This window comes from Cebus imitator, unplaced genomic scaffold (genome assembly GCF_001604975.1).
Source record: "Cebus imitator isolate Cc_AM_T3 unplaced genomic scaffold, Cebus_imitator-1.0 Scaffold204, whole genome shotgun sequence".
NCBI classification, from domain to species: Eukaryota; Metazoa; Chordata; class Mammalia; order Primates; family Cebidae; genus Cebus; species Cebus imitator.
The window spans coordinates 3,034,800-3,055,721 of record NW_016107519.1 but is presented as its reverse complement, the minus strand read 5'-3'; the positions used below and the strand labels follow the sequence as shown (position 1 = coordinate 3,055,721).

Sequence of the window (20,922 nt, the reverse complement as noted above, 5' to 3'; positions counted from 1 at the left end):
ATTCTTTACTGCTCCTTAGATACTGTAATGTTAGTCTTAGCCTCTTTACTGCAAGTTGTTGGTAAAAGTTCTTTCTGCTAAGTCAGACCACCTCAGTAAGGGTAGAGGTAGTTGGTAGTGGTTAAGGTGTCTTATTACCACATGGTGGGGTGGAAGTTTAAGTTTCCTGCTTGGCCTTCTCTGACTTTTTACCATGGCTAGGGTGCTGGGGTGAGGCATCACATTGTAGCCAGGCCAGGATGGAAGTCTAGGCTAATTGGCCTTTTCTTGTGTGAATGGGATTAGGGTCTGTGGAGTAAAGGAGCTGTTGTTTAGAAGTTTCCTGTTTCTCTAGGCTGCTATTTCAATTGTATTTCCCCTACATGTGTGTCATTTCTCTTGCCAGATTCAAGATTTTTTTCTTTGTCTTTGTTTTTCAGAAATTTGAATGTGGTGTATCTTGGTGTTTCTCTGGATTTCATCCTTTCTATTGTTTGCTAACCTTCTATCTATAGATTTATGTCTTTTGCTAAATTTGAGACATTTCAAACAATAGGGTTTTTGGAGGACTTTTCTAGCTCTATCCTCTTTTTCCTTTCCCTCTGGGACTCCAATGGCATGAATGTTAAATTTTTTTGTAACAGGCCTACGGATCCATAAGGCTCTGTTTTACTTTTTACCCAATCCAGTCTGTTTTCTCTCTGTTTTTCAGAGTACTTTTTATTATTCTGTCTTCCAGTTCACTGATTCTTTCCACTTGATTGTTCCTTATATCTTCTATTTCTTTGCTAGAAGTTTCTGTGTTTTCATTTGTTTTTAAGTGCATGTGTATTGGTTGTTGGAGCACTTTTATGATGACTGCTTTAAAATCTTTGTCAGATATTTCCAACATCTCTATAATTTTGGCGTTGGCATCTATTGATTGTACTTTTCTATTTAAATTATAGTTTTCCTGGTGTTTGGCATGATAAATTGATTTTTTTTATTTGAAACTTGAACATTTTGAATATTATGAGGCTTTACATCATATTTAATGCTTCTCTTTTAGCTGGCTTTATTTCACACAAGGGAAAGAGATTATGCCTCATTATTGCCAAGTAGAGATAAAAGTTCAGACTCTCTACCTGGCCTCTCTACACCCATGGAGGAGGAGAAGCTTCTTGTTATTGCTGAGTGGATATGGGAGTTCTGGCTCCTTTCTGGATATTAGCTGATACCACCCTGACTGGAGGAGTAGGAGTTCCTTATACTGTTCCCCACATAGCCTCTACTGACACCAAATGATTCTACTCTAGTGGATAGAGAATGTGTTTTTTGTACTATTATCAAATAAATAAAAATTATTTAAAATAGTGTTTCTTTTATTCTATAAAATTACTTGCATATGTTTTATAATTACATACTTTATGTTCATAATTCATTAATAAATGGGTGGGAGACCATGCATTACTATTTTCACTGATAAAGGGACCCAGTTGGATGTGTTTGGAGACCACTGCATGAGATGCTATAGTGAATGTCTTATTTTTCTGCAGAGGGGCAGCTAAAATTGTATTACAGTCCTCCTTTACTTTCCCCTCACCTCCTTTGACCTTTGTTTGTAACATTTAACTTAGTTGCCTTTTGTTGTTTATCTATGCTGTTGTTACTCAATTAGTTTCTGAAGTATATTGATGCACTTAGTTAATAATCTAGATCCTGGCAACAGAAACTATATAATGCTTATCCCTTGCCTTTCAGTAGTTTTCCTTTTCTAGCATAGTATTTTAACTTTCATGGACTAGGATATATATTCGTATTATATGCTGTAAGCTCTCATATGTGCTTTCAAAAGAATTTCTCAGGTGGGGCTAGGTGGCATAGGCCTGTAATCCCAGCACTTTGGGAGGCCAGGATGGGCAGATCACGCGGTCAGTAGATCAAGACCATCCTGGCTAACATGGTGAAACCCCATCTCTACTAAAAATACAAAAAATTAGCTGGGAGTGGTGGTGCGTGCCTGTAGTCCCAGCTACTCAGTAGGTTGAGGCAGGAGAATCGCTTGAACCGGGAAGCGGCTTGTGATGAGCAGAGATGGCACCACTGCCCTCCAACCTAAGGGACAGGGCGAGACTCCATCTTAAAAAAAATAATGCCGGGAACGGTGGCTCATGACTCTAATCCCAGCACTTTGGGAGGCTTAGGTAGGCGGATCATTTGAGGTCAGGATTTCAAGACCAGCCTGGCCAACATGGTGAAGCCTTGTGTCTACTAGAAATACAAAATGGGCCAGGCATCGTGGCGGGCGCCTATAATCCCAGCTACTCAGGAGGCTGAGGTGGGAGAATCGCTTGAACCCAGGAGGTGGAGGTTGGTTGCAGTGAGCTGAAATCATGCCACTGCACTTCAGCCTGGGCAGTAGAGAAAAAACTCCATCTCAAAAAGAAAAAAATTCTCAAACAACCCATTTTGCATATGGTGGAAATTGTGTCTGTGTAATCTCCAAATCAATTTAGAAAGCTTTGTGTTTCATTGTGTTAGAATTTAATAGGTTTTAAAGAGATTTTAGAACACTCTAAATCATCTTAAGAGAAGTGATTTTTGTCAAAAATTAGAGATGAGTCAGATCTAAGTGTCTATCCTTAATTCCTTAACCCATTTTTATTTTATCATTATACCATTTTTTCTAAGATAAAATTATTTGATGATTCTGTAAGTTGGGCAACAGCAATGGGGACAGGATCAACAGGCATTTTTAAAAGTCGAAATGAGTTTGTAAGTCACAAAATATAATTGAGAAGCAACTTGTACATAATGCTTCTTTACCTTTCAGTCTAGCTGTCTTTCTTTATGTGTATTTATGAAGTCTTTTAAAATCATTTTTTAGGTAGGTAGTCATCCAAGCTTCCTGAAGGAGGTTCGAGATCACATGCAGGACTCTTTCTTAATGCAGCCTGAGGTAAGCAGGAATGTAAATGGAGTTTAAGGTCCTAACATTTTGAGCACTGCTACTACTGTCATTAATATGTATCTGAAACTCTTGTGCAATTTGAAATATATTAAAATTTCCAAACTTAAGTTATATCAATGATGAATGTTTTATCTTCAAGACATGGATACGTTTCTAATTTCATTAAATTTTACATGTATTTTTTTGTGATATGCTCTTTTGCCATTAGATATTTATGTTGTTAGAAGATTATTTTCAGATATAGTTTTTTTAGTGTACAATACTTTGTATACAATAGGCATTTAATAATGGGATATAAAAATCTTGTCTTTTGTGCCTACCTGAAAAGTTAAAGAAAACCTTTCTTTCAAAACAGTTTCTAAGTCTGTATTTCTGTTAATCCAGATAAATAAATTAGTAATGAATAATAAGGGCTTAAAATTAGACTTTTAACTGTAGTAGAGTTAACAAGATAAGGAAATTTACATCAGTAAACTATTATTAACAGTTTAGTCAATAGAGCTTATTCAAATTTTGTCCATTAATGTCCCTTACAACAAATGAAAAACAATTACGTCTTGTCTAGATTCCAGTACAGGATCATAGACCATTATTACTTTAAATATAGTTTTTAGGCCATTTCCCAACCGTTGTCTTCTGAGACTCTAATTCCAGATGTATTCCTGCTACTTTCTCACCGTCACTGAGGCTTGTTTTTTTTGTTTTATATATTTTTTGTATTGCATTTTTTTGGTATTGTATTTTTATATTTTGTATTGTTTGGTTTTCGTATTGTATTGTTTTTGTATTGTTGTTTGTATTGTTTGTATTTGTATTGTTTTTCCCTAGTCTTTTTTTCCTTCTGTACTCCATTTTGGAAAGTTTCTATTGCTATAACTTTAAGTTTGCTGATCATTTGAAAACACCTGTGAATACTATGCAACATATGTTTTTTATTTCAGATGTTAACGCTTTTCATCTCTAAAAGTTCCATTTGAGTCTTTTTTGTATCTTCTATTTCCTGCCTAATTATGTTCATGTTTTCCTCTACTAATATTTTATATATTAGCATATTTATAATCTTTTAACATCTTTGCCTAATGTTTTTATATCTGCCATTTCTAGGTCTGTTTCTATAGTTGCATTTTTTTCTTTTCTTATGGATAATGGGTCATATTTTCCTGCTTTTTTTGCAATATGCCTGGTAATTTTTAAGTTTGATTCAGCATGTTGTGAATTTTACATGATTGGTTGCTGGATTTTGTTATATTATTTTAAATGTTGTTGGACTTTGTTCCAGCATGCTGTCAGATTACCTCGAATTATTTGGTTCCTTTTGATGCTTGCTTTTAAGTTTTTGAATAGACTTTGGTAGAGCAAACTTTAGTCTGGGGCTGTTTATTCATACTACTGTGGTGATACCTTGTGAGATCTGAATCCTACCCATATTAAAAGATCATCCCACTCTTGAACATGTCGCAACACAGAGTACTCCTGGCCATGTGTGTTCTTTGGGAATTGTTAGCCTAATGCTTTCTGGTGGTTCTGGGGTTCTTTCTCTGGCTTCATGCAGGTGCTTTCATCTCACAAATGCACAGATCAACTCTCAGCCAAAGACTTATACTTTAAAAAAAACCTCTCAGTAGTTGTATTTTTAAGATCAGGCTTTTTTGTGCAGCTCCATCATTGTCAGTACTCTGTTTCCCAAATTCTAGCTGCCTTGAATGCCATGTTCCTCAACTCAGTGAAACCAGTAATAGGTTCTGTTAAACCTCCTCTTTCCCCAACTGCTTCCAGGCCTCAAGCTTTGGTAGCCATAGGACTCACTTGATTTGTTTCCCTTTTCTTAGGTATACAGTTCTGTGCTACCTTGTGTACAAAGTTTGAAAACCGTTTTTCCTTTTTTTACTGTCTAATTTTCTAATTGTTAAAGGTGGTTGAGAGGATAAATCTAGTTCCTGTTGATTGGGAATGGAAGTTTCCTCTACTTTAATCTAAAAAGTTATCTAGTTTGTCTTTCATGACTTGACATTTTGAATACTACAGAGTACCCCTCAATCTATGTTTGTTTAATAGTTTCTCAAGGTTATATTGAAGTAATGCATTTTTGGCGTGAATACCTCATAAGCGATGTTGCGTCCCTCTTTGTGCACATCAGGAAGCACATGATGTCTATTTGTTCCATTACTGTGTGTTAACTTGATTAAGGGGATCATCTGTCAGGTTTCTCCAGAGTAAAGTTGCTATTTTTACCTCTGTGTCTGTTTAAGTTAAGCAAACTTTCACCCACTATTTTTAGCATCTGTTGTTAATTAGAAAAAATCCTTAAATTACAAAGTTAGAATATGTCAAAAGAAAAATGGTAAATTAGGCCAGGCGTGGTTGCTCATGCCTGTGATCCCAGCACTTTGGGAGGCTAAGGCAGGCGGATCACGAGGTCAGGAGTTTGAGACCAGCCTGGCCAACATGGTGAAACCCCATCTCTACTTAAAAAAATAAAAACTTAGCTGGGTGTGGTGGTGCACGCCTGTAATCCTAGCTACTCAGGAGGCTGAGGCGGGAGAATTGCTTGAGCCGGGGAGGTGGAGGTTGCAGTGAGCTGAGATCGCGCCACTGCACTCCAGCCTGGGTGACAGAGCGAGATTTTGTCTCAAAAAAAAAAAAAAAAAAAAAAAGAAAAAATGTAAATTATACAGTAATAGAGAAAAGTGAAGCACGATGGTGTATATAATTTTAGACCCTTTTTTCTTTGCATAAACAAATACAACATGAAGAAATGATTTCTAGGTTTTATTGAATAAATGAATTGTAATTTTTACTTGAAGTTATCTTATTTAGTATGATAAATATTACAATATTATGTCATTGTTAAGGTTTTATTGCCACTTCTAATCAAGGTTCTTCACTATTTCTGTGCTTTGGATTCCTTTGCTAATAAGGACAGAATTATTCTCAGAATGTTATTAAATGTATAAAATACCTATGATTACAAAGACAACCAATTATATCAAAATATAGTGACCAAAATATTTTTAAAATTTTTGAAATATGCTGCTTTATTTTAATGTATTTAAGAATAAAATATAGTGGTTAATAACTATAATTTTGAAGTCAAGTTGAATGTAATTGATATATTAAGGTATAACTAAGAGTGATAAAAAAATTGGGAATTTTTATTTTTGACAGTCATAGGCCCTATTAAACTAATGAAGTAAGTTGTTGCTTCCAATCAGAGTGAAAGAGAATGTTAAATTTCAGTTAGAGGTCAGTAAATATAAAGGTAATTTTAACTGTGCAGTGTCACGGACTAAAGTTCATACTGTATTTGAATGTGGCCAGGGAATTAGGTAATATGCAGGCTGTATCTTGAGGCCCCATTTCCTAGGTTAGATTTGCAACAACAGGTACATCAAGCAATTCTTTCTTACCTTCCCATGTGGTCTACTTGCTTGGTCAAAATGTACCAAATGAAATATATTTTCTACGTGTAGATGGAAAATTTGGGAGAAGTTTTAAAATCATGTGATAGTTTCATGTGAAATTGGTTAAAATTAAAATATAAGGCATATCTTTTAAATGAGTAGACTGCAAATGAGCCAATTTGTCATAACTTACCCATCATATCTAACTTTTACCTTACCCATATCCTGTTTCATTTGGTTCTATCTCATTCTTTTTCACTGAAGTTATATGTAGGCTTATTTTTCCCCGTGCCTGAAAAGGGAATATTTTAATTCTGAATTTATTCCACTAAGCTTTGTTCTTTTATATCACTAAAGGTGTGTTTATAGGATGCGTAGAAAGTTTGTGTGAAATTTAAATATGATTATTTTGATTGCTTACATATGAAGCTGAGTAAACATGGCATGAAATTATATTTCCCTTTTTGCTAATGTTCTTTCATTAATTGGTTCTTTGGTTTTTGAATGAAGCAGTGGTAGCTATGGAAGTGGCAGTATTGGAATATTCTCAGTGATTCCGATAGTACTTTCTCATTCTCTCTCTCTTTTTTTTTTTTTTTGAGACAGTCTCACTCTGTTGCTCAGGCTAGGGTGTAGTGGTGCAGTCTCAGCTAACTGCAGCCTCCGTCTCCTGGGTTCAAGTGATTCTTGTGCCTCAGCCTCCTGAGTAGCTGGGACTATAGGCATGCACCACTACATCTGTCTAATTTTAGTATTTTTAGTAGAGATGGGGTTTCACTATGTTGGCCAGGCTGGTCCGAACTCCCAACCTTGTGATCTGCCCACTTTGGCCTCCCAAAGTGTTGGGAATATAGGTGTGAGCCACTGCACCCGGCCCTCATTCCCTTTATGTAAAATTGTCAGTAGGGACTAGTTGCTTAACTCCATGTTTACTTCATGTCTTAAAACTGTTACTAATTATTTAATTATTCTTCCAATAAAATCAATGTTGAGATCACGAATCCAAGGGATAGTCTCAGTTGGTCAGTTTGAAGAATGTTTCAAATAGAAATCAAATCCATGATTTGATTAGATGGTAGAACTTAATTTATATTAGTAAAAGAATTCTTTATAGGTGCTGACATCTAGTCTTTATTACTGCAGACATCTAGTGAGAGCTGGTTTATTTTTCTGTCTTGAAAACTTGCAACATAGTGGCAGTTGTCCCGAATATTTTATAGCATTACTAATTTGTACTGTAGTTTCAGGTTTTAAACAACTTTATATTTTATCTTATTGATTTGTTTTGTTTTTGTCCCTTTTCCAGTATAGAAATTTAAGTCATCAAATAGACCTCAGGAAACAAAAACAGAGCATTCTTTTCTATTATACTTAACACATCATAGTAAAATATAATATGTTTGCAGCCATTTTTATTTTTTCCTTGTCACCATTCTTTTGCAGTTGACAAATATTTTTGAGGTAGGGCCTATCATTAAAGAATGAGTTGATTTCCACTTTGAAAAGCAAAATTGAGGGCTTCCTTTAGTTGATATTTCAGTAAATTAGGAAATAGGCAGCATAGGTAGGTTTCTTTAAATAGTATGATAATGAATATGCATTCCTGGCACATAAACAGCTATGCTTTCTTATACTTTTTGTTGCAAGCTGATAGACCTTTTACTTGATGTTGATTGTATTTTTTGTTTGTTTATTGTTTTTGCCTTCAATTTATTACCTTCATTTTCTGAAACCCTGTGGTATTTGTGACATTTTTCCATGCAGTGTATTCATTTCAGTTGTTATTTTGGCCTGATTTGTTATATTTTTAACACCTATTATTTATACTATCCATGGAATGTTTTGAAGCCTTCTTATATTTTTATATTGTATAGATGCTGGTGGGTTATGAAGACAGATTTAATTGCAACATCAGGTGGAAAATGGATACAGTTATTTTGCAACATGATTTGTGATAATTGATTTAACTTGATTATGACAGAGTTCTGCAACTACTCAAAAAGAGGATCAAAACAAGTTGCACTTGAAGGCTAGCTTTTCTGTTCTTTTTTTATTTCTACTTTTTTTTTCTTTTTGTGGAGGATGGGGACTTGCTATGTTGCCCAGGCTGTTCTTGGTTTGAAGGCTAGCTTTTCTTTTTCATTTCTACCTTTTTTTCCTTTTTGTGGAAGATGGGGTCTTGCTATGTTGCCCAGGCTGTTCTTGAACTCCTGGGTTCAATCAGTTCTCTACCAGAAGAAAAAAAAATCTCCAAAAAAAATAGCCAGGCGATTGCTTGAACCCAGGCTGGTTTCAAACTCCTGGGCTCAAGCAGTCCACCTCCCTAGGCTTCCCAGTGTGCTGGGATTACAGATGTAAGCCACATTCTGCCTTTCTTTTTTTTTTTTTTTTTTTTTTTTTTTGAGACGGAGTTTCGCTCTTGTTACCCAGGCTGGAGTGCAATGGCGCAATCTCGGCTCACCGCAACCTCCACCTCCTGGGTTCAGGCAATTCTCTTGCCTCAGCCTCCTGAGTAGCTGGGATTACAGGCACGCGCCACCATGCCCAGCTAATTTTTTGTAGTTTTTTAGTAGAGACGGGGTTTCACCATGTTGACCAGGATGGTCTCGATCTCTTGACCTCGTGATCCACCCGCCTTGGCCTCCCAAAGTGCTGGGATTACAGGCTTGAGCCACCGCGCCCGGCTACATTCTGCCTTTCATATCCTTTATCTCCTTTTTTTGTTGTTGTTATCTTGTTGGCACATATAGTCATGCATTGCTTAATGACAAGAATACATTCTGAAAAATGCATCATTAGGCAAGTTTGTTTCGTGAATGTCACAGAGTGTACTCAAATAAACCTAGATCGTATGGCCTATTGCTGTTAGGTAGGCTACAAGCCTGCACAGCATGTTACTGTACTGAATACTGTAGGCATCTGTAACACAATGGTAAGTATTTGTGTAAATATATATCTAAACATAGAAAAGGTACAGTAAAAATATGGCATTATAGTCATTGAGTGAAACGTTATTTTGCACATGACAGTATTCACTTCTGGCAGGAGGATTAACATTGTTATCTATTGATGAATTGTTAACTTCATTTAATAGCCAGAAGTCATTTTGAATGTGGTTTAAATTTTAATTCAAAAAAATTTTTGTATTTTATTGTGGTTGAATGAGATTTCAAATGTAGTTTTTAAGAGAAATTCCAGAAGTGCTTGCAACAATAGCAGCTCAGTAGAAAAAGGATTTAAAATCTTCAAATTCATTATTCACTGTACTTTTTATTATTAAGGCTTGTATTTCATAGCTCCATTTAATTTCTTCTGTCAAATGACAAAAGAAGTATATCCTCATTGTAAACAAAAAACACTGTGCCTTTCCTAAATTTTCAGGTTTTACTTACCTCTAAGTAGGGATTCTGTTAAACTAGATATAATAGAGAGAGAAACATTTTATTTTTGAAGGCTGCTTAGCTGATGATCATTGTTGTGTTTGCGCCTTAACAATTGTTGCATAGTGAATGGTTTGTATGTAGATGAAGACTCATGACTCTAAACCTGTTTAGAGATTAACAGTATTGTCTTGCAGAGACAAAAAGTGTAATGAAAAATTGGTAATAAAGTTGTGGTTTTAAAAATTACCTTTTTATGTTTCAAATTTTAGAAATACGGAAAACTGACAACTTGTACTGGTTGCCGAACACAGTGCAGGTTTTTTGATATGACTCAGTGTATAGGTCCTAATGGATATATGGAGCCATATTGTTCAACTGCTTGTATGAACAGTCACAAGACAAAATATGCAAAATCACAAAGTAAGTTTCAGATATTTGGACAGTTAAAAAAACTTTACAACATAATTACTTTTTGCAAAAATAACTTTCTTATTTAATGTTTTTATGCTTATTTTTTACAGCTTTTTATTTTATTAATCTTTTTGAAAACTTCTAATTATTTTGATTATTCTGTACTATTAATTTTTTTATTTTTTTTATTTTTTATTTTTTTATTTTTTTCTGTACTATTAATTTTAAAGTTCTCTTCATATCCATGTTCTTAACTAAAATTGTTGCTCTATCTAAAAAATTATCTAAAACTGAGAATTTTCTGTGTATCCATGTATGTTTTAGTGGCACAATATCACAGTCCTTTATGACAGTATTTTTAAGGTTAAAATAATCTTGAATATTGAAGGTGCAAATAATTTTTTTAAACAGAAACTTCTATAATCTCAGCAGTTAAGAATTTTTTTTAAGCTTTTTTATTACTTTATAAACAAATCAGATATGTACCTTTTCTCTCCTAGGTTTGGGAATTATTTGCCATTTTTGTAAGCGAAACTCTTTACCTCAATACCAAGCCACAATGCCTGATGGAAAACTGTATAACTTTTGCAATTCCAGTTGTGTGGCTAAATTTCAGGTTTGTTGTTGATTTTGCATAACCCATGTCCCCAATAAAATACACATAGAAAATAATCAGTGTAATATACTTTATTGTTGTTTTATCTTAATTTTTACATAGTTTGTTGAGGGTTAGATTGGAAGGTAGATATTCTAGTCACAGAATATGTGGCTGTACCAGTTTTCTAATTTAGCATGGATAGTCTAATTGAAATTATAATTGTTACTCTGATACATATTTTGAAGGAAAAGAAACCTCAATATAGTTTAGTTCAATGCTGATTTGTAATTTTTTCTTATTAGATGGTTTGAATAAAATGTGAACCGTAAGGGGAACTCTGTTCTGTGACAAGTGGATGGAGGACCTAGATGTATTTAGTCTAGAAAAGCAGTAAGAATACATCTTTTCTTCATATGTTAGAAATGGGCCATATAAAGCGGGAATGAGATTTCTTATAGTAGACCTTAATTTTAATACAAGATCGTTTTAGGTAGATAGAGAAAGACTTTCTGACATAGTTCTTCCAATTTGGAGTATGGATAGTTTCAGAAGATAGATTATTGGAAGCATTCAAACTTAACCTGGTTGACCACTAGGAAGGAATAATTTAGAGGGGATTCAAGCATTAGTTAGGTGGTACGATTAGGTTTACCTGTTTGTGAAAATTTCAGGGTATTACCCAAAGGTTCAAACCCCGTGCATAAAGCCATGCTTCATGAGTTAATTCATCCAACAATTCTGCTTTGTTCCAGGTACTGTGCTCTATGTTAATTTATTTAAACTGAAAATATAGTCTTTTAAGTATAATAGTTACTATATCACTTATTAGTAATTTAAATTGAAGTGGTTTTGAATTCAACCAAGTGAATGTCAATTTTTGTTAATAGTTATACTCTCATTGAGCTTAGGTGATAAACCACGTTTAAGACTTGTTATTTTAGAAGTTGAGATCATGGCCATTGATACATCCTTATAGTGGTAAATATTGCTTTTGCCTTGTTGGCTTTTCTTAAACTAGAAATTAAGGAATAATTATTAATTAGAAGAGAGGAGGACAGTGTTTGTGGCATGCTACTTGTCAGATCTTGAACTTTTTTGATGTTGGATAAACTAAACTGATAACTGAAAATGTTTTAACCACCCTTTTCATTTAATTTAAACTTGTATCACCCATGATTTGATAAGACCCTCTGTATATGTACATAGTATATTTTAAGATACAAAGTTATCCCTTGATATCCTTAGGGGATTGGTATCAGGACCTCCTGCAGATATAAAAATCCAGGGATGCCCAAATCTCTTATATAAAATGGCATAGTATTTGTATGTAACCTACAATGCTAGTCTTCCTGTGTACTTTAAATCACCTCTAGAGTCCCCTTAATATCTAATGTCATGTAAATGCTATATAGAGTTGTTATACTGTATTGTTTAGGGAAAAATGCCAAGAAGAAAATGACTGTACATGGCCACACAGATGCAACCTTTTTTTTTTTTTTTTTTTTTTTAATATTTTTGATCCTCTGTTGGTTGAATCCATGGATATGTAGGACTGACTGTACTTAATGTAGGCTCTTATTTTGAGGAATACATCCCCACAGGCACCCTCAGCACTCTGCACATAAATAATACAAAGTTGACAGAAAAGCAGCATCTTTCCCCTTATCATAAAGCAAACCATATATTTTGAACTTTATATCTTCATTAGATGTTTTTCCTTTTAAAAGTAATATAATAGGATAGTATTGCTTCTTAGTCCATTCAGGCTGCTATTACAGAATACCTTTGACTGATAGCTTATAAATAGAAATTTGTTTCTCACATTCCGGAGGTTAGTAAGTCCAAGAAAAGGCACCGGCAACTTATTGTCCTATGAAGGCCTATTCCTCATAGATGGTACCTTCTTGCTGTGTCCTCACGTGGTGAAGGTAGCAAACAAGCTCCCTCAAGCTTTCAAGCTTCTTTTATAAGAGTACTGACTGATTAGGTCATGAGGATGGAGCGCTAATGGTCTGAGAACCTCTTCAAAGCCTCTACTTCTTCTAATATTTTCACCTTGGGGTTTAGGATTTCAGTCTACGAATTTGTGGGGGAATACCAACATTCAGACTATAGCATATTCCATTTGTTTTGAAAGACCAGCTAACTTTAATGGGGTCTCAATTTTTTTTAGAAATGCTAAGGGTAATGTTGGCTTTTATTTTTTAAATTTATTCATCTGGTTTTCTTAAATCTGTATATTTTATTTTTGACAGAGTTAGTATTATACAGTGTATGCAGAAGTTTAAAAAATGGTAGTTTTTTTCTCCTTCCACTGTACATTGAATAGCTGTTTTATTAAGCATTCCATGCATTAAGATTATATGTAATATATGTGTAACATGGTTAAAAAGAATGATAATTAAATACCAGTGTCCTCGCCATTCAGGTTAGGAATTAGAAAAAAATCTGTTAATGTCCATGTATGCTAATATTGTGTCTTTTTCTGCATTTTTTTTGGAGACGAATCTCACTTTGTCCCCCAGGCTGGAGGGCAGTGGTAAGATCTTGGCTTGCTGCAACCTCCGCCTGCTGGGATTCTAGGCACCTGCCACCACACCCAGCTAATTTTTGTATTTTTAGTAGAGATGGAATTTTGCCGTTTTGGCCATGTTGGTCCTGAACTCCTGGCTTCCAGGGTTTTGCCCGCCTCGGCCTCCCAAAGTGCTGGGATTACAGGCGTGAGCTACCATGCCTGGCCTGTAAATTGTTTTAACTTTAAGAAAAGGAATACTAAAATTGCTGGTATGAACACCTGTGTGTAAATCTTTTTTCTCCTAACTGTGTAGAAGATCAATTTTTAAATGTGACATAGGGTGATTTCTTTCTTTCTTTCTTTCTTTTTTTTGAGACAAGAGTCACACTGTATTGTTGCCCAGGCTGGAATGCAGTGGTGCAATCTCCACTCACTGCAACCTCCGCTTCCCGGGTTCAAGAGATTCTTCTGCCTTTGCCTCCTGAGTAGCTGGGCCTACAGGCATGTGCCACCATGCCCAGCTAATTTTTGTATTCTTAGTAGAGATGGGGTTTCATTGTATTGGCCAGGCTGCTCTTGAACTCCTGACCTTGTGATCCGCCCACCTTGTCCTCCCAAAGTGCTGAGATTACAGATGTGAGCCATCGAGCCTGGCCTCTTTTTCTCTTTTGTTTTTTTTTGAGGTGGAGTCTCACTCTGTCACCCAGGCTGAAGTAGTTTTGTGATCTCGGCTCATTGCAGCCTCCACCTCCTGGGTTCAAGCGATTTCTCCTGCCTCAGCCTCCCAGGTAGCTGGGATTACAGGCATGTGCCACCATGCCCAGCCAATTTTTGTATTTTTAGTAGAGACAGGATTTTGCCATGTTGGCCAGGCTGGTCTCTAACTCCTGACTTCAGATGATCTGCTCGCCTTGGCCTTCCACAGTGCTAGGATTACAGGTGTGAGCCACCGTGCTTGGCCATCATACATCTATTTCACTGGTAGACTTTGAATGAAAATTATAGCAGTAATGCAGTGGCACAAAACATTAGTAAATTGGATATTTGATGGTTATTGGACATAGCCATAATAACTAGGGTTTTGTTTTTTTTTTAAACTTCTGTTCAGAACTTGGATGACTAATCTATTATTTACTTACTGTTGTTTCCTTACATTTTCTTTAAGAGAGCAGATCATGATTGAATATATGATTTTTTTTTGTTTGCTTTCTTATTTTAGGTAAAAGTAATTCTGTGGTTAAAAAAACTGAATTTCAATTTTATAAAACTAACATGTACTATTAAAATTTTTGAAGACAAAATTTGGAAATGAGTTTTATGTACTGAAAAGATAGTTAAGCAAGATGCATATTACTTTCTAGACATCGTAGATATTTCATAGTATTCACAAATAGAAATTTAAAAAATACATATCAAGCTCAGCATCTTTTGTTCTTTGTTTTAGGCTCTAAGTATGCAGTCATCTCCAAATGGCCAGTTTGTAGCGCCAAGTGATATTCAGTTGAAATGCAACTACTGCAAAAATTCTTTTTGTTCAAAACCAGAAATCCTGGAATGGGAGGCAAGTTGTGTTTTGTAATGTGTGTTACCTAGTGCTTAAAAAAAAAGTCTAGTAAAATAAGTGTTGTATTTCCATCTGGAAACCTATTTCATGGTGGATAAGAATATGCGTTTCAGGGATTTTTTTGGTGATTAGATTACTTTAATGTGGGAGTGGAAAACCAACAGAGGATCTATTTCTCTTTAGGTCCAAGAAGAATTGGTGAAATCATATTCCTGATATATTATGTTTATAATAGTGTACAGAATGTCATTTTGTTTAGCTATATACCTAGAGCAATTGTCTTTCCTTTTTTTGGTCCCGTGTTTCTTTTTGTCCTGTGTTATCTGTGAATTATATTTTCTGTCACCTAGCACCTGAACATAATAGAATTTATTAGTCATATACCACATTGTCATTTATAAAATGACACAATTCTATAATTGTGTGTGTGTGTGTGTGTGTGTGTGTGTGTGTGTGTGTGTGTGTGTTTTGTTTCTTTTCTGAGATGGAGTCTCGCTCTGTTGCCCATGCTGGAGTGCAGTGGCATGATCTTGGCCCACTGCAACCTCTGTCTCCTGGGTTCAAGTGATTTTTCCTACCTCAGCCTCCTGAGTAGCTGGGACTACGAGTGGGTGCCACCATGCTCAGCTAATTTTTGTATTTTTAGTAGAGATGGGGTTTCATCATGTTGGTGAGGCTGGTCTCGAACATTTGACCTCAAGTGATCCGCCCATCTCAGCCTCCCAAAGTGCTGGGATTTCAGGCATGAGCCACTGGGTCATAATTGTGTTTTAATAAAAGAATAGAGGCCTATGAATCCCAATACAAGTTTATTTTCTTTGCCCTTTTTTCACTAGTTTACTAATTTGCTTTGACACGTCTCAGCAACAACTCTGATTTCTTTCACAAGGGGGCAGTAATAGATAGATGGACAAGGTGGCCCAGGCTGCCCATTGCTTTCTTGAGCAATGCTTGCCTTTGGCCATTGTTTATTTTCACTCCTTTAGGGGTGGGGTGGGGTGGGAGGTAGTGTGTGGAGTATATAATACAATGGTGTACAAGATGTTGAAGATGTAGTATTAACAGATTGTTCCTGAGCCAAAATTTAGTAGCTATTGGTGAGTCATTCAGTATCTAAGTCTTAGGTGAAAGGTGGTACCTGGAACTGGATTACGTGATTTCTAAAATACTTTGGAAACCCTAAAATTTCATTTTAACAGTGTAGTAACTACAACATTTTTTAGTTTATTATTTTCATTGGTGCTGTCTCCAGATCATTTAAACCAATCCCTATTTGAGACTATTGTTGGCATCCAGTGATGATACCCTTGAAGTAACAGCAATAAGAATAAAAGCCCAGTAAGAATAAAGGAGTGATGAGGAAATGAAGAAAGAAATCCAAGCACACAAAATAATTGTGTCATATAGGAAATGAAGATCCTTCATGCACTGAATTTTGATACTAAATGAAAATGAGGTCCTTTCCACTGTATTTATGTCAGTGCTATCCCACTTTTGTAGTTATGTTGGTGTGTTGCTTTTATTTACATGGAGGTTAAGTGTTAGAAGCAGTTAAGAGACGCTGCCACACTGAATGAGAGTTGGATGTGTCCCTTGGGAGATTGAAAATTCAGGGGTCTCTTGCTTCTCACTCCATGTGGCTTCTTTGTTGCCTTCCTCCTATTATAAATTACATAGTCATAATGGGGCAACTTTCCACTAATGATGACCTTATTACTTGAGTTGATTCCTAGACTCTTTAACCTTCCTTATTCTAGTCTTCACATGTCTTTGCTGAATGTAAAGTAGATGGTTTAGACTTAGTCTGTAGCCTGCTCAATAATGAGAGAAAAACTGCCTCCCTGGAAGTTTTAACTTGTTCATACCTGCTTGGGTGGATATTTGAAAAGTAGCTCTGGCTATTGTGGGTTTGGGGCCAGGAGAAACAAATTATTACTAATCATATTCCATTTAAGAGAACCAAACTCAGTCTCAAGTTTAGCAGTACACCTTATGATGGCACTAAATTAAATACTTTACCCATGATAGATCTGTTACTATTAAGGTGTGTGATAGGACTGTGATGGAGCCTACTTGCTTATACTCAACAAATAGTTTTTCTTTTTGACTGAAAATATTATTTGTGTCATTATTTTCATCTTTTTTTAGTTTACCTATGCTGTCTTTTCCATCATTTTCTTCTCATTTCTCCAATTGGGTTAGCAATACCAGTCTACCATCTTATTTTAGTGATATTTTTACTTTCATTAAGTAATTTTAGGGTAGCTGATGGTATTGAATTTTGTGGAGCTGTGTTTAAATTTGGCAGTGAATTGGTTAAACTAGGCATCCATAGCCTGCAGGAAATTTATCCCCAAAGATCTTAACATTAAATAGGTAAATGATTTAACTTTGCTTCTGTAAAAATAGCTTGTTTATTTCTTAAGCTTGTTCTTGAGGTGGTTATCATATACTTACCAAGGTTCCCATTGTGCATTTAGAACAAAGTGCATCAGTTCTGCAGCAAAACTTGTTCAGATGACTATAAGAAGTTGCATTGCATAGTTACATATTGCGAATACTGTCAAGAGGAGAAGACTCTTCATGAAACAGTAAATTTCTCTGGCGTTAAGAGACCTTTCTGTAGTGAAGGCAAGTGTATAATATGGTGTTGTTCATAACATTTATTGATATTTAATGTTTTTGCCAAAATACTTAAATATATCCAGAGTAGGTTCACAGTTTTAATGTAGCTGAACACAAAAATGTAGTTTGCATTTCTACTGTCTTGTTTTGTTATTTTATGTGTATTTGTAGACCTCTGGGCTTCAAGATGGTTTTATCTCTAAATATTTGGTAACCTCTAATTTCATTACAGGAAAGTTTTAGATTAAAATGAAAGTATTATCATACCATATTATTTCTAAACCAACACATTGTGGTCTGAAAGTTGATTTTCCAAGTGAATTAAACTTGTTTATTATTAGCTCCATTTTCCCTGCCCAGCTTACTACCTAGCCTACAAAGCTTTTCAATATGTATACCAGAAAGAAAATCACATGTGGCAGTACTAAAATGGGAAGATACTTTTAGGTATTCAATTTGGGGTTCCAGGAAAACACTGGGTTCTGTTTTAGTATGTCCAAGAATTCCTTTTCCTCTTATCTACACTTTTGTTGCTTTGGTGCCAGGCAGCAGATTATACAGATGAATTCAAATTCTACATCTACTTATCCAGAGATAGAAACTAGAATTGTAACTGTGGGTTTTGGAGTTCTTGTTATTCCCCTTCCCAAATGTGACATTCTTGCTCTAAGCTGGTTTTCACTTTCTATTCTTTCTTTGGTCCATGGCACTGAACTCCCAGCTTTCCTGTCTGCTATCTTCACCTGTAATTTATTAATGAGGATTTTCTTTCTGGATGTGTTTTTTCTATGGATTCCTACCGCTAGCTTAGAGTAAGAGAAAGGTGGGAAAATCCTAAATATCAGCAGTAGAGAATGACAGCAAAATAAAAAGATTTATCATTTCATTCAACTAGTGCATTCATTTACAGCCTTCACATGTAATGTAAAGTCATGTCTGTAAGAAGGTGCTTCTTACAAAACAGGACATTCCTATTTAAATTTAATTTTGTACATTTCACCTGTAATGGAAAGTAACCATGTTTCACTGTTACTTAAGAGCAAAGCTATAATGAAAAATGACAAATCTTACAATGTTTCATTGAAAAGATTGATTCTGAATTAATTTACGTCTTTTTGCATTTGAGTTGTGTAATGATGTTCTTACTGATTCATAAATCTGAACATACTGATGTTGATTGCTCATATATGTCATTAATTGTCTACCATTTGGATTATATGGATTTTACTAAAATGAATAGTCAATTAGCAGCAAAATAAGTAATTGACATTCAAGAAGATAATTTTCAGTTGGAGGGATTTATAAATTCAGATGGGTAATAACACATTAAAAAAGAATGTGTATTTTTTTCCTGTTAAGTGTTATAACTTTTGATTTCTCTTACTGAACCTAGTTCTCTGCTAGAACCTGTCAGAAATAAGAAAACACAAAATACCTAGTACTACCATCAAAATCTAGTTAGATAAAGCTAATAAAGGTAAAGTTAAAAAAATTTTTTTATGCTGGACGCTGGCTCACGTGACCCTGTGATCTCAGCACTATGGGAGGCCAAGGTGGGTGGATCATGAGTTCAGGAGATTGAGACCACCCTGGCCAACATGGTGAAACCCCGTCTCTACCAAAAATACAAAAATTAGCTGGGTGTTGTGGCAGGCATCTGTAATCCCAGCTACTCAGGAGGCTGAAGCAGGAGAATCGCTTGAACCCGAGAGGCAGAGGCTGCAGTGAGCTGAGATTGTGCCACTGCACTCCGGCCTGGGCAACAGAATGAGACTCTCTATCAAAAAAATAAAACAAAATAAAAAAATTTTTAATATAGTTTAAGGTAACAGAAAAGAAGTTATAGGATACTACATAAATGATTGCTAAATAAATTATATAGAAAACAATTGTAGGTCATGTTTGCAGACAGGAAATGTCATTTTAAACAAGGTTGATGTGGGCAGCATTTGTGAAAAAGGTATAATTTGAGGTCCTTATGAAAGGATGAATAGGATTTTAGTAGATGATATTATAAGGCATTCTACTTAGCAAAGAGTATTATTTGATCCTCCTAGAGATGTTGTAGTAATCAATAAGATAGACATGTAAGTATACTTAAAATAACGCATTTATGTAGTAGAAAAAAGAAATTCTTTATTAAAGGACTAGATAACAAAAGTGTTTTCTGGGCAAATCAATAAACCTGTTTTATTTCCCTGAAGGTCCATGTATGAGACGTAAGCTTGAAACATTAGTTAAAATGCCTACTTAAGTTGAACATCTCTGTAAGTTTACTCAGAGCCTTTCAGTAATCTACATTGTTTCTTTTTCTAAAATGCCTATTTGTGGTTTGTTGACTTGTAGTCTTAAGATTCTATCTATTTCCTAGGCCCAAGCAACAGCCTATTTAAATAGAACAAATAAAATAATTCTAGATTTTAACATCTTGAAACATTATTTTAACCCACATGTTAGATAACGTATTATCTAATAAAATATCCCATATTCTGTTCTAATTTTTATAGGTTGATAGTGATTATAGTAGATTTTATAGTTTTGATCAGGAGAGGAAAAATCTTGACCAATTAAGATAGGTCTCTGCTCAAGAATTCATTTTCATGTCTTTTTTTGTTTTAATATTTAAACCTTATATTTTTCAGGCTGCAAATTATTATACAAACAGGATTTTGCAAGACGTTTAGGACTGAGATGTGTTACTTGCAACTATTGTTCTCAGCTGTGTAAGAAGGGAGCAACTAAAGAACTTGATGGTGTTGTGAGAGATTTCTGCAGTGAAGACTGCTGTAAAAAATTTCAGGATTGGTACTACAAGGCGAGTAACTACACATTTTTATTATAGCAGCTACTTTAACCAGTCTTAAGAAACGTTGTAGCTGTTACCATTACGAATATGGCAACTCATTTATTTTAAAAATGTACACACTTAAGGCCTAGCTTTGATAATATATTAAAATTGTCTCGTCAATGCTTGTTTTTTATAATTTGAATTAGCATTTTAATCTCTCTTTTTGTAACTTAAGCATTACCAAAAGATTAGGATATACCTATATTTTCAGCAATGTAGTTTAACAAAATGAGTTATTTTTAAATTTGTTGTGTCTTTTTATTTCACTAAGTAGAATTTTGTTGTTGTTGAGATGGAGTGTCTGTTGTCCAGGCTAGAGTGCAGTGGCACGACCCCGGCTTACTGCAACTTCCGCCTCCTGGGTTCAGGTGATTCTTGTGCCTCAGCCTCCCGAGTAGCTGAGATTACAGGTGTCCGCCACCACGCCTAGCTAATTTTTGTATTTTTAGTAGAGAAGGGGTTTCACCATGTTGGCCAGGTTGGTCTCAAACTCCTGACCTCAGGTGATCCTCTTGCCTCAGCCTCCCAAAATGCAGGGATTACAGGCATGAGCCACTGCACTTGGTTAAATATAAATATTTTTGATAACATTATCAGTGTGGAATGTTAGCAGGTAATTGTTTTGGTTACTTGGGATGTATTTTAAAA

General features: G+C 35.2%; 1 protein-coding gene across 6 annotated transcripts in view; it reads left to right on the top strand.

The window, feature by feature from the left end:
- The window catches only part of ZMYM2 (zinc finger MYM-type containing 2), a 126,411-nt gene that overhangs the window by 54,589 nt on the left and 50,900 nt on the right, over positions 1-20,922 (top strand). For 5 of the 6 annotated variants that reach the window (XM_037745595.1, XM_017548206.2, XM_017548207.2 and 2 more), the window contains 6 exons: positions 2,846-2,917; positions 9,983-10,133; positions 10,625-10,740; positions 14,682-14,798; positions 17,282-17,432; positions 20,069-20,241. In XM_037745595.1, coding sequence (XP_037601523.1) covers positions 2,846-2,917; positions 9,983-10,133; positions 10,625-10,740; positions 14,682-14,798; positions 17,282-17,432; positions 20,069-20,241 — 780 coding nt within the window. The remainder of the gene's footprint in view (positions 1-2,845; positions 2,918-9,982; positions 10,134-10,624; positions 10,741-14,681; positions 14,799-17,281; positions 17,433-20,068; positions 20,242-20,922) is intronic. The other variant, XM_037745594.1, reaches the window with a different exon arrangement.